Source organism: Ciconia boyciana, chromosome 10 (assembly GCF_034638445.1).
Source record: "Ciconia boyciana chromosome 10, ASM3463844v1, whole genome shotgun sequence".
Taxonomy (NCBI): domain Eukaryota; kingdom Metazoa; phylum Chordata; class Aves; order Ciconiiformes; family Ciconiidae; genus Ciconia; species Ciconia boyciana.
The window spans coordinates 24,069,994-24,092,703 of NC_132943.1; the positions used below are offsets into that span (position 1 = coordinate 24,069,994).

The window sequence follows — 22,710 nt, forward strand, 5'->3', positions numbered from 1 at the left end:
GGTGCCCGCGGCCCGGCCCTCCCCTACGGCCGTGACCCGCCCGCCGGCGCGGCTTTCTTTTCGCTTGTGAAGAGCAGACAGCCGGGGCTGGGGGCGCGGGAGGCGGGGTCCCGCTGCGGGCCCCGGGGGGCGGCCGGCCGGCTCCCCGCGGGCTGGCGGCGCCCTGGGCTGCCCTTCCCGGGGAAGGGGGCCAGGCCCCGAGGGACATTTCGTGCCGCGCCGTGCCCGCCGCCCCTGCGGCGGGGGCGCGGGGCTCCTCGGCGGGGAGCGGCCGCTCGGGGGCCGGGCAGCCCGCGGCGGCGGAGGGCGGGGCGGGGCGGGCTCCGTCACGGCGCGCGGAGCCGGCGGGGCACAACGGGCGCCCTCAGCGCGGGGAGCGGCGGCGGCGGCGCTCGGCAGCAGGTTCCCGTGGCCGGCAGGAGCAGATGGCGGCCGCGCTCCTCTTCTACCTGCCCCTCCTGCCGGGGCTGGCCGGCGCCTTCAACCTGGACGCGGACAACGTGATCAGCCGGCGCGGGGAGCCGGGCAGCCTCTTCGGCTTCTCCCTGGCCATGCACTGGCAGCTGCAGCCGCAGGAGAAACGGCTGTAAGTGCTCCCGCGCCCCGCCCGGCCCCTTCCCGGGCCGCCCGCGGGGACTCTCCTCCCTTCCAGCGCCGGGAAACTTCCTCTGGCGGCGGGCCGGGCCCGCCAGCCCCCACCTGGTGGCCGGCCGCCCGCTGGCGACGGGGAGCGGAGCGGGGCCGGGCGACGGGGCGCCCCGCGGGGAGGGGGCCGAGGGGAGCCCCCGCCAAGGGACGGGGCGGCACCTGCCGCGGCCCGTGGGGTGCTGCGGCGCCGCAGGCCGCCCGGCGGCAGCGTGCGCCCGGGCGGAGCGGCGGGGACGTGCCGGGGAGCGAGGTGCCGCCCCGCCCTTCCCGGTGGCCTGCGGGGAGCTGGGGCGAGAAGGGGGGAAGCGAGCAACAGCCCCCGCTGGGAAACCTTCCCGCCTCAGCCGCGACAGCGGTCTCCTGCGGGGGCCCCCCCGGCGGTGTCCCGCGGCGGCTGTGGCTGTGTCCGCGGGGCCCGGCCGGAGCGGGGCGCCGGGAGGCTGGAGCCCGCGGCGGGCTCCCGGGCCAGCGCCGACCTGCTCCGCCGGTGCCCGGGGCTGCGGGTGCCTGTCCGGGCTCTCGAGTTTGTTCTTACGGGTGCCCGGCCTCGGGTAACGGAGGGGCTGCTGTTCAAGACGGAACCTGCCCGGGAGTGCAGGTGGGAGGTGGTACGAGGAAGTCAGGAAGAATAAATCAATGTTGGTGGCGTATGGGTGAAAGCTAGGAACTTCTTTTGGGCAATTCAGAAAGCAAAGTAAGGCTCCTTTGCCTCTTCGTGACCTTATCTGAGCAGTGCCTGACCCCACCCTATCCAGTAGCGCTGGATGGAGTGTGTCTTGTATAAGGTATTGTTATTAAATAAATGTCCCTTCCCCAAATACTTAGCTTTAATTCAAGGGAAGACAAGCCCATGATCCATATAGAGTTAATGGGAGAAGGAAGCTGGAAAGAAATCGTATCCTTCATAAATAAGTTAAGATAGTTACTTAAAAGTTCTGTGGGCCCATTTTGCTCACGCTTGCGTTCTGTGTGATTTCATAAAAATTACAGTGTGTAAAGGAATATAAATCACAAATACCCACATTCCGTCTTCCATCTAGTAGACAAAATGACTCATGGTATCCTGAAGAATGAAATAGAAATCTGTGAGCTCCTTTTCAGAGTCCTTTATCTTAATTCTTGGCAGGATTACTCTTGCATTGATCTCGGTTCTACTAAGAAAGCAGTGCCTGAAGCTTGTTAGTTTCCTGTTCTATTGTCAGTACTGGTAGAATGAGTGTGTCACAATATGCAGAGACAGAAAGCCAATTACTGAGAAGTCAGTAGAAACACAAGAGCGGTCACAGTATTCAAGCTAGCCTGTAATATTTGGCTGAAATTCTTCAGAGATTATTAGCATGAAAGTTCTGTATTGTATGTATAGTAAGTGCTTCCTCAGGCAATCCAAATCTGGGGACAGAGCAGAGCCAGATGCTATCTGCCTTGACATGGCTTTCTGAATCCGGGCTTTCATGAGAAGCAAGGGTTTCTAATAGAGACAAAACCAGACTAGAGAAACGGCAGTTTATGGCGATGGGCAGTTCTGAGTATGAGATGTCTTGGCTATCTCTAAAATCTGTTCATGAGTTTTAGCATAAAGAATTTGAGTGCTACTCTGGGTAGCTGCTGGGTAGTACTCTTGATGAAATGAAACCTGTTACATCACACAGGCATGTTATAGTCGCTTTGAGCATCATTTTTATGTCTGTAAGAATAGCGGTATGTGGCTGTAAGAGAACAAGACATTAAATATGCTAAACTGTAACTGTCTTTCGTAGGGACAGAGGTGTGTTTAGCTTGCTTTGTGTAAGTTCTGTCTCATGAAACAGATGGGCGTTTTGGTGGGGAAACCGGAATTGAAGCCTCCCTGTTAGGCTGTGTATTTATATCAGATAAAAATGAGCAACACTGAACTAATACCGAACGATTCGTGTGGCCTCTTCCACGGAAACCACATGCAGTTTCTAAATAGCTTGACTCTTTATAGGTGGAACAAATGGTGTCTGCTGTCCAGATACTCGTTGAAGGTGGAAAGTTATGGGAATGGAGGTCAGACTGAGGTCTCCTACTGAGAAGCAAGTATGTCCAAGGCCTGTATGCTGCCCATTATCTGTAACAGCACGAATTTTAGTAGTTTGTTCTCAGGGGTGCAATGCCTCTGCATTCCCAACTGCATTTTGGTCTGTGTCTTACCTCTACTTGTGCTGGTTTTGGCTGGGATAGAGTTAATTTTCTTTATAGTAGCTAGTATGGGGCTATGTTTTGGATTTGTGCTGAAAACAATGTTGATAACACAGGGATGTTTTAGTTGTTGCTAAGTAGAGCTTATACTAAGTCAAGGACTTTTCAGCTTCCCATGCTCTGCCAGGTGCACAAGAAGCTGGGAGGGGACACAGCCAAGACAGCTGACCCAAACTGGCCAAAGGGCTATTCCATGCCATATGGCCTCATGCTCAGCACGTAAAGCTGGGGAAGAAGAAGGAAGGGGGGACGTTCGGAGTGATGGCGTTTGTCTTCCCAAGTAACCGTTACACGTGATGGAGCCCTGCTTTCCTGGAGATGGCTGAACACCTGCCTGCCCATGGGAAGCAGTGAATGAATTCCTTGTTTTGCTTTGCTTGCATGTGCGGCTTTTGCTTTACCTATTGAACTGTCTGTATCTCAACCCACAAGTTTTCTCACTTTTGATTCTCTCCCCCATCCCACCAGGGGGGAGGGTGAGCGAGTGGCTCTGTGGTACTTAACTGCCGAGTGGGGCTAAACCACAACACTACTGCAAAAGTGGTTTTACGTGCAGCTATGTCTTATTTTACCTCTTCTTCTCGAATGGATGCTAACTTCAAAGCTCAGTTACAGTTTGAGTGTGAACACTGTTAAGTAGTTGCCAAAAATACACAAAATCCATTTCATCATTGAAACTTCATTAAAAGTGACACTTGGGTTCTCATCTGGCAGGGACCCCCATTCCAAAAAAACCTGCCAACCCGAGCACCTCCCTGCCCCTCCAATTTTACAAAATTAGAAACGCGTCGCAACAGACTTGCAAGATCAGTCAATCTTTGGAAAAACAAGCAAATGAGAGAAGGTGAAATACATGAATTCTATTCAAGCACTGTTTTAGTCTGTGGCTTGGAGCAAGGCTTGGTAAAACAAACTAAAGGATGTGCAATTTTTCTCTTGCCTCACTTAAGTGAAATGGTTCCTTCTTCCTCAATGCCAGATAATTCAGTATTAAATGTTATGAAAATCCTCTGTAAAGATGAGGGTGGAGAATGTCTAGGAAGTGTGACAAATGAAAGGTACGGCTGAAATAGCCTTTAATGAGACATGGTATTTGCTTTTGTTCACCTTTTTTCTTAGTCACAGGTTACTATGGATTATATATTAGCTTTGAATGGCAATCTTTTCATTTATTAGTGTTAGCTACTAGTGCCGTGTTTGCTAATGAGGACTTACTTAACTCCCAACAGTATGGGTGGATGACCGGTCAAGAGCTGCTTTGACTTTAGCTGTAAATGGTACTGAGTATAAGGCTACGGACTAGCAACAGGATTTTGGTTTTTGTGAATATGTTCGGATGAGAAAAGTCGGAAAGTTTGTCAGTTTGAGAGGAGAAAAACTTTATTAATTCACAGTGACTGAAAGTGGACTGCTAATAGCATGTGGGTGTGAAAGACAGCCAAATGCAATCTTAATGTGCATCAGGGGAGCATTAACATTGGAGGTACTAAGGGCAGCCTGCCTGGATTTCTGTGTACAGTTCTGATTCGTTATCAAGCACAGTGAACCAGGTAGCAGGAAAGGGCTAATGGAGCTCTAAGAGAGCTGGGCTTGTTGCCCTGTATAAGATTGTTCTGTTTTTAATCTGTCAATATGACGAAAATAAGGGAGTTCTGGTTCTGCGAGGGGGGTGGTGGCATAACAGCAGCGTGTTTTGTCTGCAAACTGGAGGAAGATTTGTAACTTGGAGGGGCCTGAGGCTCAGGGACAGCATAGCTATAGGAGTAATGTGGTTAAAGTGTAAGTAGTCTTGTGATGGAGAACGTGAGCGTATCTAGCATCTGTAAATGGGGACTACACTTGCTATGTATGTATTAGCTACTATATATTACAAATACGTTACTGTTATAATAAATATATTATTACTAGCGACTCAGTATATATATAGTGAGTGTAGTCACATATGTGTAATTTTATGATATAGAATATATATATATGTAAATGATATGTATGTATACGTACTCCATGTAAGATGTCCAGCAGGTCTGTTCCAGTCCTTTTTGGTTATAATTCACAATGATTTAAGCAAATATCTTGAATTAGAACACAAGCCCCAAGAATACCTAAATTTGTGTCTAACTTTACTTGCAAGTAATTGTTATATTTTCTGTAGAGGTATGGAGCTGAATTTATGTAGGCTTCTTATTACTGTTTAAGGCAAAAAAGGATGAGATTATAGTAATCAACATTCAAGATCTCATCAGCTGAAAAGCTGTGTGGTTGAAAGCTGTGGATAGGCACTTTATGTCAAGACTGTACTGACCATTAGCAGCTGTAAAATCCTAAAAATTGCAGTATCTTATTGAAATTTTTACTTGTGACAGGTTTTGCTGATACTGCGTATCTCTACTGTGAGCTGTTATACTGATACATAACAAAGTTGCTTGTGGTCAGCAGGGCTGCTGACATTGCTGTGCTGCTGCAGTGCATCCTCAGTGGCATTTAGCCAGTACTTCTGTGTTGACTGAGGGCTTGTGCTCATAGACACTTCGCTCCAGCAACAAAAGAGCTGGATTATGCTGGTCTGCAGTGGCAAATGACAATTTCTGCTTGCAGAGGTGGTATAGTGTAATTCAAGCTTCAGGTGGACTGAGTTAATAGCAGTGCATGTTTACATCTTCAGGATTTAAATGCTTTAATAATGCTGGTCTTTGGTGCTTCTGTCAATTAAAAAAAAAAGGATTTATTATTAATTTTCCTTGGTGTGTTTTTTTTTTTTAAAGACTGTGTCCGTACTGTCTCATTGCACTTAGTACTTTTTTTTTCTTGAGTGTGTCTCTGTTTTTGTCTATGCAACCTATTCTTGGATAACCTGCTTAGCATGCTTGATTACTGTCTTAATTAGCGGTAGTAGAGGAGTTTGTCTGTGTTGGAGATAGATGTCCTGTGGCAAAGGGCAGGATCAAATGAAGTTGGGAAGGAGGAGGGAGGAGTAGTTTTAGGAGTTTCCCTGTGGTGGTAAGGGAAAGATTTTTAAAAAGAAGATCCATCATACTAATATCATGGGTGAAATAAGTGAGAAGATAAATTTACATTGCATAAGGGCGAAGAAATGTGGAATTGCTATAGGTGGAGTCAAACTGCAGAAGGCAAGTTTTTTCCTGGTGCTAAGTTTGAGTTTTGCTGTGGGTTGTCTGTGGCAGAGACACAGCTGACGGGTTTACAGGTCAGGTATACAAAAGATTGGAAACTCTATCATGTAATTGTCATTATCTGACTCCTGTTCTTGCAGGTGGAAAAGAAGAAGTCAACGTCTTTTGTTGTTGTTGTTTTCCTCAAAGGAACAGGAAAGAATTATGCACTCAGTCCTGTAGAACTCTACTAAGGCAAGAAGGATGAAACGGAGCATTGAGCTGATATACACTAGGAAGTTGCACTAGTGTAACCACTTCTGTCAATGTAGAAAAAGAGTAGACCCTGCAAAGTACTAGTGAAGTCACAGGTCATACAGCAAAACTGTGCTTCTACCAGGACAGTTTATTCCAGGTGGCTCTAAAAAGGCTATGTCAGGAAAGATATGGTACAGTACAGTTCTTTGTTGTTAGCTTCAACCTCACTGCAGTGTTAACTGCTGTGACAGACGTTCATAGTGTAAAGCCAGCCTTCCCACATGGTAAGTGGCAAACCTCTTACCCCTGTCCTCCATCCCCTAGAGAAACTTGTTTTTCAAGAGGTCATATACTTTTCAGACAACATTTTTTTCTATGGTCACCTGTAAGCGTGTAAGAATCTTAAGTAACCCTGTGGTAGAGGTGTTATTTTTGTTACATTGGTGTTAGTAAGAATTAACAAAATTCATTGCTGTGCTAGTGGGAGCCTTCCACAAGTAAAGACTGTAGCATATGCCTTTTGTCAGCAGTGATGATGAATGGCCTCGTGTGCAGACTCCAGCTTTGAGAAACAGCCTACGCTATCAGCTTCAATTACAGCTCACAAAATTGTTATGCTCTTACTGGAGGATGCTTGTACCTGATGCAACTCCTTGGTTTCATAGCTTTTTATTTTTATCTGTGCTGAGCCTGATAGATGAATCAGTTTCCAATGTAAGAGGTACCATGTCTTTGGTGGGGTTGCTAGAGCATAACATTACAGGGTAGAGGTGATGACAGGTTTAGAAGCATTTTGGCTTATGCTTTCTTATTTTTAAATGTCTCAGTAGATATGAATGGAAATTTGCGGAGGCACAAATTCCTCTCTCTTCAGGCTGTATGTTTGGAAAGGGAAGGGTGTTCTGTAAGCTGTTACTCTGTAAAGTACGGACCTGCCAAGCCATTCCAAGAGCATTAAAATATAAGTGATGGCTCAATTAACAAAAATTGCTTTAAGTTCCTCTGGTCCAAGTCTGTTGTACACTCTAAAAGGATGGAATTTATACCAGGTAGTTCTTACTAAATAATATTAGGATATAAATCAACCCTGATGAACACAGCATATGCTTGCTCAGCGAGCTCTATTGCAGCCAATATTAGACACGTCTCGGAAAACAGATCAAAAACTTAATCTTTCATCCTCTAAAACTAGCAAGGTTAAAATAGTGTAATGGAACAAAATTAACACAATGCAGGCAAGGACAGACCTTGATCTCAGGAAGGAGGAGAAAGGCTTTCCTCTTTACTAAAGTGAATGAAAACTAATGAACTGCACAACATATGAGTTAAGGACAAAGGAAAACATCCTCCTTGACAAGTTGTTGTATTCTTGAGCAGGGGCTGTGGGTCCGCTCTGCTTGATGGTGCTGGAAGGCTGGGCAGAACAGTGTTGGGGGGAGGGCTCACAGTTGGAAAGACCAGCAGCTGTTCTCTTGCTTTTCAAACTCAGCCGATGTAGACACATACAGATGGGCAAAGTAGACATGTCTCTGTGCATGTCTGACATAAAGCTTTCAGTGAAGCTGTCCATGAGGTATTCCACTGTGAAAAGGAGTTGTAGTCCTTAACAGTGTTTGCTCTAAATATTAGGGGGGGAGAAGTCATCCTATACCCTCTTAGTCTGATGTATAGGTTGGTTTGAGAACTGTAGTTGTAAGTTGGATGGGCTAAAATGTGTTTAAAGAGCATAACCGCTTACCATCTAAAACCTGAGGTGGGAGTGAGCTGCAGTTCCCTTCATGCAATGAGAGGTGAGGTGCTGGGGTGCTGACTGGGGTGTGCGTGCTGCGTGCATGCTCTGCCCCGGTTTTCAGCTGTGTGGGCTGGAGCTGAGCAAAGAATCAAGGCTCTCTGTGGCACTGGCATCCTGGAAGCTTCGGCTGGCAGACAGCTGCTTGATGCTCATTGCTGACCCGATCTTACGGACTGACTGGCACAAGAAGCTTTATGGTGCTCTTTGCACTTAAAATGTGACCCTGTCAGCTACGGAAAGGTAGAAAGTGAGGGAGACGGAGAGAATATTGATCAAGATGCAGGGGTGTGGAGTGAACCATTTAAGTATCTGAAGAATGTAGCATGCACAACATGAGGCCTGCTTTCTGTGTGCTGCTCTGTTCCAAAGCAACAGGATTTGGGACAGATGTTCCAGGAGTCCTTCTGCAACAGGGACATTAAAGGGAGCACTTATATCATTAAATTATCTATGAGCTGGAATCTTAAAATTTAGCATTTTTAGTTTAGGACATATTTTTCCTTTGGTTTCTGTTTTCATATCTGGAGAGCAGCAAAGAACTTTCAAACAGATGTACAGAGAGATGAGATGTACTGGTAGTGTTGGGCACAGAGGCACAGCTGTAGCATGTCTTCCAGTAATAGTTCTGACACAATTTCTGTATCAGTTTCACTCTTGTGCTGGCTACCTCGGTCGTGAATAAGACTCTTTAAGCTGGCGTATACTTTTAAGAATAAACCATAAGGCAGCCCTGCCATCAGGTATGGATCTGTCTTCATCCAGGTGTGGAGTTGTATGTACTGCATTGTCTTCTCTTAAGAAATACCATTCACCTGTGTAGTGAGTCCTAATTCATCCCTTTTTTTGTTACAATCTAGTAGAAAAATGTCTTGTACCATGGCAGGAAATAATAAATAGTCTGTGTATCTTCTTCAGAAATACTGGCTGACCCCATCGCTCTGCACCTAGACTATTTGATGGACCCAATCTGTAACTGTACGAGACAAATGTAAATCTTTGTGGTATGACTGTCAAATTAAGTATTTTTATTTAATTAAACAATTTTTATTTAAGTTTCAGAGAAGTCTCTTTACCATTGACTGCCTGTTAATAAATATTCTGCAGTTGTATAGGCTCTTTTGTCCAAAAATCTCTATGTAATTTATAGTGATATTATTTCTTTAACTGTAAAATAGGAATGCAGAGGAGCACAAAATCACTGTTGTGGTGCTAGCTGAGTGCAATTTTTTGTGTAGTATATGTTACTAATGCTGATAATATTTGTAAATAACAAAGAAAAATGCAGAAGCAGGGTAGGTAGGTTGGATTCTCATAAACGCTTTTTCTTGAAGGATAACAAGCAGAGAAGAATGGTTTACTGATCTAATTTGTTGCTGTCTGGATTCTCCACAAAATAAAACAGAACATTTCCCAAATTAGTATATGGGGTTGCCTGGCATGTTACTGCAGTAAATTATTCACCAGTCAGTGTGGGCCATTCTTTTCTCCTCTGTGAAACTCTACGCAAAACCCTTTCCACGTGTGACAGAGCAACTGTCAGTTTTGTAAGGAATGCAATCTGGTAAGTTTTCATAGGAGATACCTCATTCATTTCAGAAGAACTGCTGTTTAAAATCAGCTGTTGTTTAAATGTTTCAGAACCAGCCTGGGGCCGGATGAATCATTCTAGCCATAACTGTAAAAATGCCGTGTTTTGGGGATATATTCTGCAGAAAGAACAAGGCTGAGATTAGGGTATTGGGCAAATGGGTATTTAAAAACAAGTAAGCAAAAATCCATATTATTGAATGAGCAGATGGTGGTCTGTACTGTGAAATGTTAGCTAGAAAATTAATACCTCATAGTGGTATTTAGCAAGGGTAGGTACAGTAAGAGGCACAGGAATATTTGAAGAAAGAAGTATACAAAATGATCTGGAAAACACTGAATAATTCATTTATTAGTATTGGATATTGTTGATTGTGATATATAAGCAAGTTGCTGCTTTGAAATAAAGGCATTTATTTATATTTGAAAATAAAGGCAAAGAATATAGCCTAGGAAAGCAAATGTGAATGTGGAAAAAAAAGTCTTATTTCCATTTTTAAGGGAATTATTCAGTATATTAAAAATAAATGAACTGAACCATAGGTTTATAAAGCTCCCTTCACAACTTTAGCATCAGATGTACTATATTCATGGTAAGATGCACTTCCCTTGGGTTTAAGGTATCGAAAGTATCACATGTTCTAAGACTATTTTGAGAATTCCCTAACTAATGCTTTGAAAAAGAGAATTGCAGTTATGTTGTTTTAGTTTAAAGAACAGGCCAGATGTATTCTGCTGTGAAGTACCTGAGATTAGATTTAGTATCAAAATGATAGTAAAAGGTAAAAAGTACTGGTTCTTGCATTGTGGTTTTTGGAGCATTTGCTGGTATGGGCTGACTGTTTTTGGCTCTGTTGGAGTTTTGGCTGTTTTTCTCGTTTCCTCTTACAGAACTGCATCTAAAAATACGTAATTTCCTAATATTGATTTCCGAAGCAGTTGTACTAATGTGAGGATGTTTTGACTGGAAGTGAGAAGTTCTGCAGGATCAAGAACAGAAGTGAGAGGGGTTTGTGGGATGCTCACTGTCTACATGCTGTCTACAGCATGGGTCCCTCCAGGGTAACACATGTGGATCCTGCACTGGATTTCACTGTCGAGCTTCTAGGTTAGAAGCTGTCGAGCTCGACAGCTGTCGAGCTTCTAGGTTACTTTTCAGCTGTCAGAAGGAGTTTGTCAGAAGCAAGGAACAGCAAATAGGAATGATCAGCACTGTTGTTAATAGAGTCTGCTGATAGCGTCCATAGGAATGGCAGACTTTCTTACAGAGACTGAGCGTCGTTTCCTTTTTAGTGAAGATGACAAAGGCCATTTTTCAAATGGAGCTAAATGTGCTTAGCTTCTGCCTGCTTCAGCTGGCATTGATACCCTCCTCAAAAGTAGGTCTATAAAATATATCTTTAAAAAACAAAGCAAAACAAGGTTGCAGATATGCTGAGAATAACTCACTCCTGTAGTGCCTGAGGTTGTTTGCTCAGCAGCACATGCGTGGGTCAAAGGTCTGAGGGAAATGCATGTTTATCCGGGAAGTGCTCAAAAGTGGCAACCAGCAGTTGCTGATAGCAAGCACATTATCATCGTTTCTAGTTGCATTTTCTGCGTCCCTCTTTTCTCACAGCTCTTTTCGCATTGCCCTTGTATGGGAATTGTAAAGATTGGTTAGCCTTGCACTTTGTCATTGGTGCTGCTGAAGCTGCATAGTGGTTAGATCTGCTGGCTTTTAGCCTTTAGCCGTGTCTAGCAGAGTGTGTGAAAAGACGTCACGGCTCATACTTAATTATCCATGTTTCTTTAGCGTGAAACAAACCTTAAGTGAAAATGACGTTATTTTCTTGGCCAAAGATGCTAAAATAAATTTAGTATATTTTTTTCTTATATAGCCAACTCTTGTAGCTGCTACTAAAAATATGGCATAATTGTGCAAATCCCTGTAAACTTTTCATCCACTTAACTTATTTTTTTGCTAGAGAAATATTTGATCATTACGTAGCGTGGTGCCAGAATATTGCTTGAAGAGGTAGGTTTCTTCTCTCTTCTAAGTCAAGCTATATTCTTGCATATAGTGGAAGAATACTCTGTTGCTGTTGTGTTAGATCCAGTCATAGTAATAGCTGCAATAGTTTGCACAACTTTGAGCCTGCAGGAACACAAGGTGTTAAAAATACTTGAAAACAAATAATTAATTCCAGGTTCTGCTCAAGTGAGAATGTGGGGAGTGGTGAAAGATGGAAAAAAAGTATGTGTGAGGGGAGGCATATAAAAATTAAGTGTGTGTGCATGTGGAGGGGGAGAGAATGCAGTGGGTTTCTTGGCGTAGTCTCAAATAGAAGTTATTTTGCAAACAGAAAAATCTTGTTCTTAGGTTTTGCAAGCTTGTTGAAATTCTCAGAGTTTGTACATTCCAACTCATAGTAAAACATAATTGCTGCTTCTTCCACAGATATGTATATGGAGAAGTTCCATATGAATATATGATTTATTTCTGTTGATCTATTTGGTCAGTGTTTCAGTATCTGCATGGAAGATAAAAAAAGGCTCCTTAAGTGTCCCGACTGCATGGACATTTGTACGACTTGGTTCTCTTACAAAAATACCTTATTGGAGTGATGTTCTTCCAAGTGATTTGAATGCCTGTGTTTTCAGTTAATTTGAAGGAGTGGGGGGGACTATGTGTCAGTACGTGCACCCAGTGACACATCTGCTTTTGTGATTAAGTTCATGACTTGAAGAAAAGCCTTACTCAAACTGTGGATCTTGTTATAGACATTTAACCCAGGGCTTTGACGGTTTTAAGACTGAAGGCATAAATTGAAATCTGTGCTTTCGCGTTGCTGTTGAAACGTGTGTTTGCTGGCTATTTGTGTACTCGTTCTCTGAAACGTTTGTTAGGGATTATGTATTGGGAAGGTACGTGCCTTTTCTACACACGCAGAGCTCTTTAGCCCGCTCCCGCAGAGTGCCTCTCTATGGTCCATGGGCTTATGTTGGCAGCTGGGAGGGCACAGCTTAGCTCAGAGTACCAGCGTTGGTCTGGTGCGGGTGGGTGAGCTTCCCACTGGGGCTCTGGTTGGTATGTTTTAGCTGAATGTGGTGAACTTCTTTTGTTCCGAGGGTGAATCTGCCAAGTTGCATATTACCGTTTCTGTGGTTGTGTATCTAGTGCAAGAGGTTTCTACCTGTCTTCTTTTTCCTCCCTACAGTCCAGAGGGGGAAGGTGGTAAGTCTGGAAGAGGAGGAGCAGCAGGGGTCTCGTAAATTGTATGTACAGGTGAAGGAACCACAGCTTGGGTTAGCCTGGGGAGCAGTTGCTCTTCAAATACTGCAGGGCTGTGGGATTAGTAGCTGTAGCATGTTATATTGCCTGTTGATTCTCGTGTGAAATGTCCGTCCCTCTTACTGTACTTCTTTCATGCCTTTTAATAGTTTAATCATGGTCATAAATGAAACTGATGTACTTCCTTCCGTGAAGGAAATAGAGGAATGCCATTTCAACCCAAATACTTGTTCTGTGCTGTATTAAAACTCCTGTTTTTTTTTAAACTGCAGGTTTTTAAAAAAATGTCTTTTGGCATGTCGATGAACAGTATTTGCCTGTTATGGTTGTTACCTCTCTAACAAGTAGTGCTTCAAATAGTGACTGGAGCACTGCGCTTTCAGATTGCTTTTGGGGGTGGGGGGGAAATCTGAGCAACTGTTTCCATATTTTGATTACTTCCATGTTCGTTTTCTAAAACGTGTACCTAGTAGATGATGTGATACTCCTTTCATTTTTCATGAAGTTCAAATGGAGGTGGCATGTGTAGGGCAGGTACAAAGACAAGCTCTGCAAACACAGAGAAGTTTAAATCGGAATTCAGAGGTTTTCTGTGGCATGAATGGCCAGCAGCCCAAGTGCAGAAGACGGTAATTCCCGATTTCTGTCATGCACTTGCTTGCTTGAGCCTGTAGAGCGAGCACGGCCACAAAACACTGGTGGCAGCGCTAACTCAGCGCTTTACATAGCAGCGGCAGCAGCCGCTTCCTTGCCAGCCTGTTTTCCCGCAGGAGCTGGGGCAGCGCTGGGTGAGGAGGCGGGCCAGGGCCCTGGTGCGGGGGGGCTGTTGGCATGAGAGCAGGACTGCGGTGTGGGGGCGGCGGGGACGGACCATTCGCTCTTTCTGTGCTTGCAGGTAGCTGGGGACTGCTGGGTCGCCCCTGCTCGCTCGCCCTGCTGCCGTCGGGGCCTGCGCCTCAGCGCACCGTCGCTGCCGGCAGCGCGGAGTAGCTGCGGCTACAGCGCGGAATAGCTGCGCCCAGGTGGCTGCGGTGGGACCCGCGTGGATTCAGTGGGCCTGATGCAGGCGAGGCGGCCGTGGGCAGGGGCTGGGCTAGGCGCGCTAGGGCCTCGGCTCCCAGGTTTTGTTTCTGGAAATGGTGCGCTTGTCACTTCTTCAGTTAAACCCCATGTTGTTATAAGAGGATTTCATGCGGTAATAGGCACTGCCGTGTTAGAAAATCTGAGTGAAAATCCCTTTAACGTTATTTCTTCCATAAGTTTGTCATGCCTTAGGCGGTTTTGTAATTAATCTATGTTTTACGGTATCACTTCGTGCTCAGGTCTGTTCCTGGCACAGGTGGTGTTGTTTCTTTTAAATCTGAAGAAATGCATAGCTTGTAAGGGAGAAATTAAAGCTGTAAGTATTATACATGTTTCACTTGCTATTTGACAGTATGAAGGACGTGAGGTATCTCCTGGTTAAAGCCAGAGAGCGATGTCTGAAATGGAGAACTGTATTTTGAAACGGGATTTTGGAGCAGGCTGGACTGTTTCTTGTAGGAAAAATGCTTTCTACCAATGAAAATGAGACCTGCAAAATCTATTTCAAATCCATACAGCCTGGGCTCTGGACTGTGAGGGGAAAGGGTTTATTATTCCATGTGACTTTCAGAAAGTCAATAATAAGTGGCCTTTCTAGAACAACAGGTATCTTTGTAGTTCCATTTTTGCTTTGTAGTAGCTTGCCCTCATCCTTATGCTGCTTTTGGCTTCTTTTCCCAGCCTCTATCATAATCTGCTTCCTAAAAAAGGCTGAATGAATAAAATGAAAATTGCAGTCCTTCAAGTGCCAAGCCTCCGGGCAACAGAGATTAATGCTGTACTTGGCCATGGCTTTGCATTGGTAGTTGGAAAAATGTAACTGTGGAGTAGCAGATTAGGAGAATCGTCAGTCACTTAAAATAGCTATTAGTAACACACTGCCAGTGATGGGTATCTCTGTAAAAAGCATCACAAACAAGTTCCCCGCTGACATAGTTACTGGCTGTATTTTGCCAGGAGAGGGGTTTTTTTGAAGAAGCCCAGTCCCATGGTTCAGCTCCGGTTCCCATTAGCAGCCCGCGTGTATGGAGGGACAATCTCTGTGCTAATTAGTCCGTGATGCTCCTGTCCTGTGACTTGTTTCTGTTGCTAGAAGCCAGATCCAGGCACAAAGCAGAGAAGGTGCCACCGGTATTCAAACACAGTGTCTGTCCCATTGACCGACTTTAGTTATGTTGAAATATTGTGGGGGTTAAGATGTTCCCATCCTCCCCTTTCATCAAGTCAAAAAAACTGTTGAGACCAAAGCAGTGCAGAGGACTGCAAGTACATCTTCAGTGGAGGGCTCTAGATGTCCACATTGAGATCAGGGGTCTCTGCCTGGAGGTTTTAAACATTTCATACACAACTAGTGACTGACTGGTGACTTGGTAGTAAAATTTAATCTAAATATGAGTTGGCAGTAGTTACTGTAATTTCTTCATTTTGTTCAAGCCAGTGAAACTCTTTGCAAGCAAGTGCTGGGAGCGTGAGAGGAAAAGGATGCAGGAGTCTATCTGTCTAGTCAGGGATGGAAGAAGTTTCACAGCGTTTAGCTTCATCACTTTCCAAATTTGCCCCCCTTGTGTGTATGGAGTCTTTCTGAAAACACAATGAAGTGCAAAGTCTGCAGCAGCAGCATTGTTATCTGAGAACAGCAACCTTAAATTGGACGTTTGTGCTCAATGAAGGTTGCAAAATTGGAAATTACTTACACCACTGACTATTTTATTCCGCCTATATGTGGAAATGGCTAATGGTTTGTTACCCAGGAAACACTTTCAGTGATTTCTACTCCAGTCTGTTAAAGCTCAGAGCTGGCACTATTGATGAGTTGCTGTTACTTTTAAAGAAAGGGTGGCAAAGATGTTTGGGGCAGAAGATACCACAGAAAAGGAAAGAATTTAAGGAATGAAGAAAGCTTTGGGAGATAGCAGAGTATCTGAGCTTAGTGCAGACTGTGGTATTTTTTTTATTTGTTTAAATCAAAATGTAATTTACTCAATGGAAGCCTCTTACTTTGACAAACAGGATTTGCTTTCAAAAAATGTTGAAGATGTTCTCCCTCCTGTGACTTGGTTTCTTTTGAGTATGTTTATTCCAAGATAGAACTGTAATGAATCGCTGACAATTTTTCTTCTCTGAATTACGTTGAGGAAGTCGAACATTGGGGAAGTCATACGTTGTCCTTAAACAGTTCCAGGCTGTAAGTGAGGAAAAGAATTTCACTGCAGAGTGAGGGAACACTTCCAGGAGCTTGGAGGTTTTCTGGATTTCCTTTGTTATGGTTTTCTCATCTTAACTGCAGCTTTCCTTTTGGAAGGGACCAGGGTAGTTTCATGAGCAATATTGGAGGGAGTTCAGATAGCTGTGAGCAGAAACTACTCCCAGTTCCCACTGTTGTTTTCATTAGTCGAGAAGGAGCACCAGCCACCTACTAAACTTCTCAAGAATTACCAATGAAAGCAGGGAGGGTTTTAAAATCTTCACCCCGCTGCTTAGTGCTCTGTAACATCTGTTAAAATGGGAAGTTACTTCTGGTGTATTTTGCTTTGGATTTTAATAACTCTGATGGGCTACTTCTGATTAAATTAAGTTACAGCCTTTCATCTTGATGTTCACCCGACTGTTCTTGCTGAATACTGGTCAACAGCAGTTGACAAACTGAGGCCTGGTGCCTGCCTGGCTGTGGCAGTGAGTTCACACCTCCTTTCACTTCTTTGAAATGTGTGGGTTTATAAAGTATGTTTTCGTTATACAGTTATCCGAAGGGGTTTGGCTCTAGATCAAATCAGTAAGGTGTCTTGATGCCTTTTCTGAGGCTTGAGCAGTGCTCAGCATAACTGATGAAATGGAGGTTTTCTTGCCTCAGCTGTTTTGTTCAGGTGTAATGTAATACTGCAGTGAGGTAGCTGTGCCCTAGGGTTACGCAGGGGGACGTGGTGCTACGCTGGTCCCTCTCTTGTGAGGGGGCTCGTGCCCGTCCTTGTTGCACATTGTGGCTGCACCTCGCACGTGCAGGTACAGCTGGGGTCACCAGCGTCTGCGCAATGCAGGCACCATCCACCTGAGCCAAAATTGCGTCTCAGTGAGGTCAGTTAGTTAAACTGGCATTACATGCCAATCCTGGAGCTCTAATCCTATAGGATTATCTCAAGTTTGGCCATGAGTCCGGGATTGTAAGGGAGTAAATCTGGCCCTGGAAGCCAGCAGATGCTCATAATTGGCAGTGGGACTTCAGTCATTATCACATATCTCCAAGAAGTAATTAAGAGAAAGCAATAATTAATTTAATTCTAACCAATAGAGCAACAGGACTGATTTATTTGGTTTGAAATTAAAATTTTAGTTTGAAATTGGAAGGCACATGTTTTAATTATGGGGTATAACTGGAGCTAAAGAGCATTGTAGCTTTGTGCCAGAGTATGAGAGAATTCTGATTTTTTTCCAACATTGTCACTTGATAGACACTTCTTTTAATCTATAGAAATGTAATGTAACAAACTATTAATAGGAGTTCATTTAACACCTGTGCAGTGTGATTGGCTCAGGGAAAGCCTAATAAGTTTATAGTATATATTTAAGCAAGATGAATGGGGAAAATCAGGATTCAAGTAGTACGAAGCATCTGATTCTGTAATTTACATGAGGAATAGTAGTTTTTTTTGTGTCTGACTTTTAGCTCATATGGTAAGCATTTGATACTAAGTAATCATAAATCATAAAAAGCTAAGGCTCCAAAAGGAACTGATGCTCTAGACATGTTTATGTTCAGTGTATTGTATGGCTGAGCTTCTGTTCTCTGCATAGTAATGTCAAATTTGCCATGGGATAGAAAATCTGTAAAATGTCCACATGTTGGAGTCTCTGGGGTTTTCATCTTTGAGTCTGCAGTCTTGACAGTTGGGACATTATTTTGGTTATCTAAATATGGATTCTGGAGCCTGACTTTGGGCATTCAGACCTGAATTGAAAGTAGTGACTGTAGCCTTCGTATACCTTCTGGGAGAAGTCCTAGTGAATAAAATGAATCCTACTGTGATCATGGGGGGAGAGAAATTAATAACTTATTTTTGTCAGTCTTCGTTTGCAGAGGAAGTTCTTTGGTTTTAATCTCAGTGTTTCATGTGCCAATGTAAGGAGATAGCAGCTAGGAGAGCACCTCCTCACCCTCCCTTACCTCTTTCCTTTTGCAGAAAGAGGTTTTGCTTGCCACTGGGAAAGCTAAAATGGAACATGCATAGCTGCAGAAAAACCTAACCCGTTTTCGGCATAATGAGCTCAAACTTGATTAAAATTCTTTTATTAAAACACAGCTGAATAAGTAGCCATACAGTAATGACTGGAATGTGTCTGCAGTCTGGAAGGACTCTGCTGAGCACGTAGCACAGCTCAGTGTACAAGCTGATTCATTTGAACTGCTGCAGTCACGCTGAAATTCACACTGGTGCATGGTCCATGTCATATTTCCTTAGTTTCATGCACACTTTTGTTTTTAAATGAAGTGATCTGGTTTCTGTAGTAGAATTCTGATTTTTCCAACATACCTCTTGAACAGTAGGCAAGGTGAATAGCAGCTCTGTTGATCACAAGACACAATGTGCTTGACAAGGGATTTTTATGTTTTGCTTGATTTATTCAGCCAAAGATTAGACGCACGTGACTTTCGTACTTACATTCCTAATAATGTTGATAATCCTCATAACGTTTATAATCCTCATCATCTTTAGTAACCTGTCTTGCAGAACCTGTAAGCATGGGTTTAGTTTTCTCTGCTGTGGTCTTTGGGGAAGATAAATAGTGAAGAAGCGCAAAGGAGTTACACCACTTTTTAATACGTCTTTGGCTGCTACTTGAAAATACATTTCAGTATTTACCATAGTATCTACCTGAACTGATCTAATCCTTTGCAAGTGCCTGTTCATAGTGTGTGCTACTGTTGAACTGTGTTGTGAATAAGGACTTGCAGTGATATACCTAACAGGATTCAAGATTTTTATGTTTGATGAGCCTTGAAGACTAGTGACAGGATTCCTGACAAAAGGTCTTTGAAGTCTGGAGGGTTTTAAATAAGTCTGCTTTGAAATACTTCGTTTACAGTGGAAAGTAACTTGGGCAAAATTAGGGGAAAATAAATTATGCAAGATTTGGACAAGGGGGTATGGGCGCTGGGAAAAATCTAAGGTCGCCTGTTTCCTTTGAGATCATGTTGGACTGACACTTTTTTTTAAGAAGGCTGAACAGGTGCATTTTTCATCTACTGATCTTAACAGGTGTCTGTTTGAGATGCCATTGAATGTTTGGGGCATTTTATGTCAGGTGGCACATCTTTCCACTTTATCTTCCGTTGGCTACGCTCTTTATTCCCTGATGCCTCAGTAGGTCTTCCCTCCGGCTGAATTGCAATCAAGATTATGGTCACATCATGGTATGTTGTAAAAAGGTATCATTTAGCTAGGGAGAGGATATAGTCTAGCTATAGAAAAGAACAGGGTCGTAATTTTCTTGGTCTAGCACCAGTGCTGTCAGTAGTATGCAGATGGGTGAATTAAACCAAATAAAGTATTTCAATTCCAGAGGCTTTTAGTTGTGTTCACAATGTTGAAACAAAAGGTTTCTGATCAAATTTCTGTGTGAGATTCCATACACTATTTTTACCCCCCCAAGCTTTGAATGAAAAAGTAGAAATAATAAAAATTCCTGTAATTTAGGAAATCTGTGTCTCTACTTTCTTAAATTTATGGCTGTTAATGTAAAAAACAAACAAACAACCAAACAAACAACCAAACTCATCTGTCTTTCCCTGGGGGATAACAGAACCGAGGAGAAAATGTATCTATTCCCATGTTAGGAATAGCTCAGAAGCAGATGCTTTGCAAAAGAATTACTCTGAGAGATTAGAGTTAAATGCACTGTTGCCAAGATTAGAAAATGAAGTTATTAATGGCCTTTGTAAAAGCGTGGTTGTTTAGATTACGAACTCTTGTGATGACTGCTACGTTTCTGAAAAAATCTTTGAAAAAGATGCCAGACATATCTAGGGGGAAAAGAAGGAAACACTTTAAACCAAACCCCACCCACACCGTGTGTCCTGATTTTGTATGTGTATCAGTCAAAAGCAAATATTTTACCTGAAGGTTTCACCATTCAGGGGGTTACCTTCATGAGGGCAAATTATGGATTGTGGGAGAATTTATTTCTATAAAAGTGGTGAAAACTTGGCTGTTTCGCTATAGAGATGTAATTTTCTGTTTTTAAAAAAAGTGTGTTTTCTTATAATACGTCAATTTCGTTTTGTCTCATTACTTTAGTGACGTCAAATAAATGTTTTCTTAATAACAAAAATTATGTATTGATCTTAACTGATGCAGTCTTAACTGTTAGAGATGAATAAAAGTGAGTCTTGTTTTTATTAAGAAAAGCATTCTGAGGGACAGCAGTGTGCTTTGTCCCACTGCCACTATAAAGCATGCAGAAAAGCTTTTCTCTCAAGAGCAAAACTCTATAGCTGAAGCCTTAAAGATGGTCTGAGTTCCTCTTTGAGCCTTGTGGATCCAGCTATAGTCCCAGCTTTGCCCTCCTTGACACTGTAATGTCAGGGGTCTCTTCTTTCAGATGTTTTGTACCAGGGTGAGGAAGCACATGGAGTCTGGTTCAGCATCCATCCATCGTACCGGCTGTGTTGCACCTATCAATACACTGTTCTCTTGGTCTCGGTTTTTCAGCTGAGCCTGATGTTTCTTGTTTCTTCCACAAAGTATTGCACACTGGTTGTTACTAGTTTCAGTTAGCAGCTTGAGAGGTGGATGTGCTTTGTGTGTGTGACACTTCAAAGAAAACTAGACAATGTAAGAATTTTTTTGGCTGAAACCCCTTATTTTGCAAGTAAATATGTCTGCTGGTGATTTTGTGATAATACTTGTGGGGGACAGTTGATACAGGAAAAAAATTTGCTTTATTCAGTTTTTAAAATAAGAACCTTCATTCACATTTGGGTACCAGAACAGTGTCAAAGGAGGGCTTGTTAGAGTGGCCTTTTTATAGGAGAAGTAAGTCCTTTGTGAAGATGGCCAGTTCTTGATGGGAGATTTATGGGAGAAAAACATTTTCAGCTTCAAAAGTATCTGGCCACAGGAGTGGAGAGGGGGAGTGCATATTTGCACAGAGCCTGGAGTAGTTCAGTGAACACTTGCTTGGGCCAGGAGGGATCTTGCCTTGCTTCACAGGTTGGAGATACTAAGGTGCCTGTAAATTCAGCCAAACAGTGGTACGGGACTGCCATAAAACTAGACATCCTGAAAGCACTTGCATTCACTATTTTGGGGGTTTGTGGTCATTTTAGTAATGATACTTTTCCCACCCTTATCAACAATTTCTAGTAAGGTAAAAAATACCCCACTTGTCTCCCTGATAGAAGGACGTTTTTTGCAAAACTGCCAGACACCTACTTTTTTTTTTTTAATCAACCACTCTCAGTGAACTTTGCAACAATAATAGCAGTAATAACAATACATTTACTGGTTTGCAGGTCTGATAACTGCAGAACTATTACTGCTTTACAGGCCTCCCCCCCCCTTTTTTTTTAAGGAACAGTGGTGTGATGTAGCTTTTCATCCGTCTTCAAATGTTTGCATGTCAAACCTCTAGCAACATGGTGACAACACTTTCTGATTCTGTTGCCTTCCTCTTTTCTAATATTACCTCTGCAGATCCCTTGAAATTATTTCTCTTTCCTTGCAGATTGCTGGTTGGAGCTCCTCGGGAAAAGGCCTTTCCATCCCAACAAGCCAACAGAACAGGAGGGTTGTACAGCTGTGACATCACATCTCCAAATACACGCTGCACACGTGTCATATTTGATGAGGACAGTAAGTTCTTTAGCACTTTTGTTTTGAATTGAAACAGCTGTCTGATTTTTCTTATTTGATGTGGTCCTTTCCAAAGGCAGCATATCAGACAGTTGCTTCTATGGATTTATACATAACTTTTTTTTTGCATCAGAATAAGCTGTATCTGAATTGCTAAGGTAGCATGAGATGCTTAAATCTTGGTAGATTTGGATGTTCTTATTCTCTCGGATATTGATGTGACATGAAGTAATATGCTACAAGTGTTTAATAAAATGGATGTTGTCAGTGATAAAATGTACAGACACTGCCACCTGCAGACTGTCTCGTGTACTGTATGAAGTGCCTGTCCTGACAGGGACTTTTTTTTTTTTTTTTTTTTTGGGGGGGGGGGGAGGGAGGGGAAGTAGTTAACTCTTAATATTTGAAGTTGTATTATGATACTCTGCAGCTGACCCGAAGATGGAAAGTAAAGAAGACCAATGGATGGGTGTAACTGTCCAAAGTCAGGGGCCAGGAGGAAATGTGGTGGTAAGTCTAAAGGACTAACTTATAAAAACATTTTGGGTCTACGGTAGATGTTCTGAATGGTCTGCGTTTCTGTGTAGCTTTCTGAAAGGTAACTTTCCTATGTTTACTCCTGTGGTTTCTTGCAAGTAAGGACTTACATGTCTCCCTAGCAAAGTAAGACACTTGAGATCGTAAAATTATTTTTCTAACTGTGAGTTAGCTTTTCTTTATAACTTTTGTAACAATCTAGGATGGACAGTTCATTTTCAGGGTGTCCCCTTATTTTTTTTGTGATATACACGTTGCTTCTTTTAAATACCACTGGCTACAGAAACAGGGAAAAATAGTGTGATAAGGTTGTAAAAGTAGTAGGCTATCATCAGCCTTGTTTTCCAAGATGAT

The 22,710-nt window shown here is 43.2% G+C and overlaps 1 protein-coding gene across 3 annotated transcripts in view; it reads left to right on the forward strand.

The window, feature by feature from the left end:
• Window positions 1-335: 335 nt before the first annotated feature.
• ITGA6 (integrin subunit alpha 6) overlaps window positions 336-22,710 on the forward strand; it is a 47,023-nt gene continuing 24,648 nt past the window's right edge. Inside the window, exons 1-3 of one of the 3 annotated variants that reach the window (XM_072874294.1) lie at window positions 336-586; window positions 21,692-21,819; window positions 22,250-22,329. In XM_072874294.1, the coding sequence (XP_072730395.1) occupies window positions 426-586; window positions 21,692-21,819; window positions 22,250-22,329 (369 nt within the window). In that variant the 5' untranslated portion in view covers window positions 336-425. Of the gene's footprint in view, window positions 587-2,687; window positions 2,707-21,691; window positions 21,820-22,249; window positions 22,330-22,710 lie in introns of those variants that run through there. The other 2 variants (XM_072874296.1, XM_072874295.1) reach the window with 2 other exon arrangements.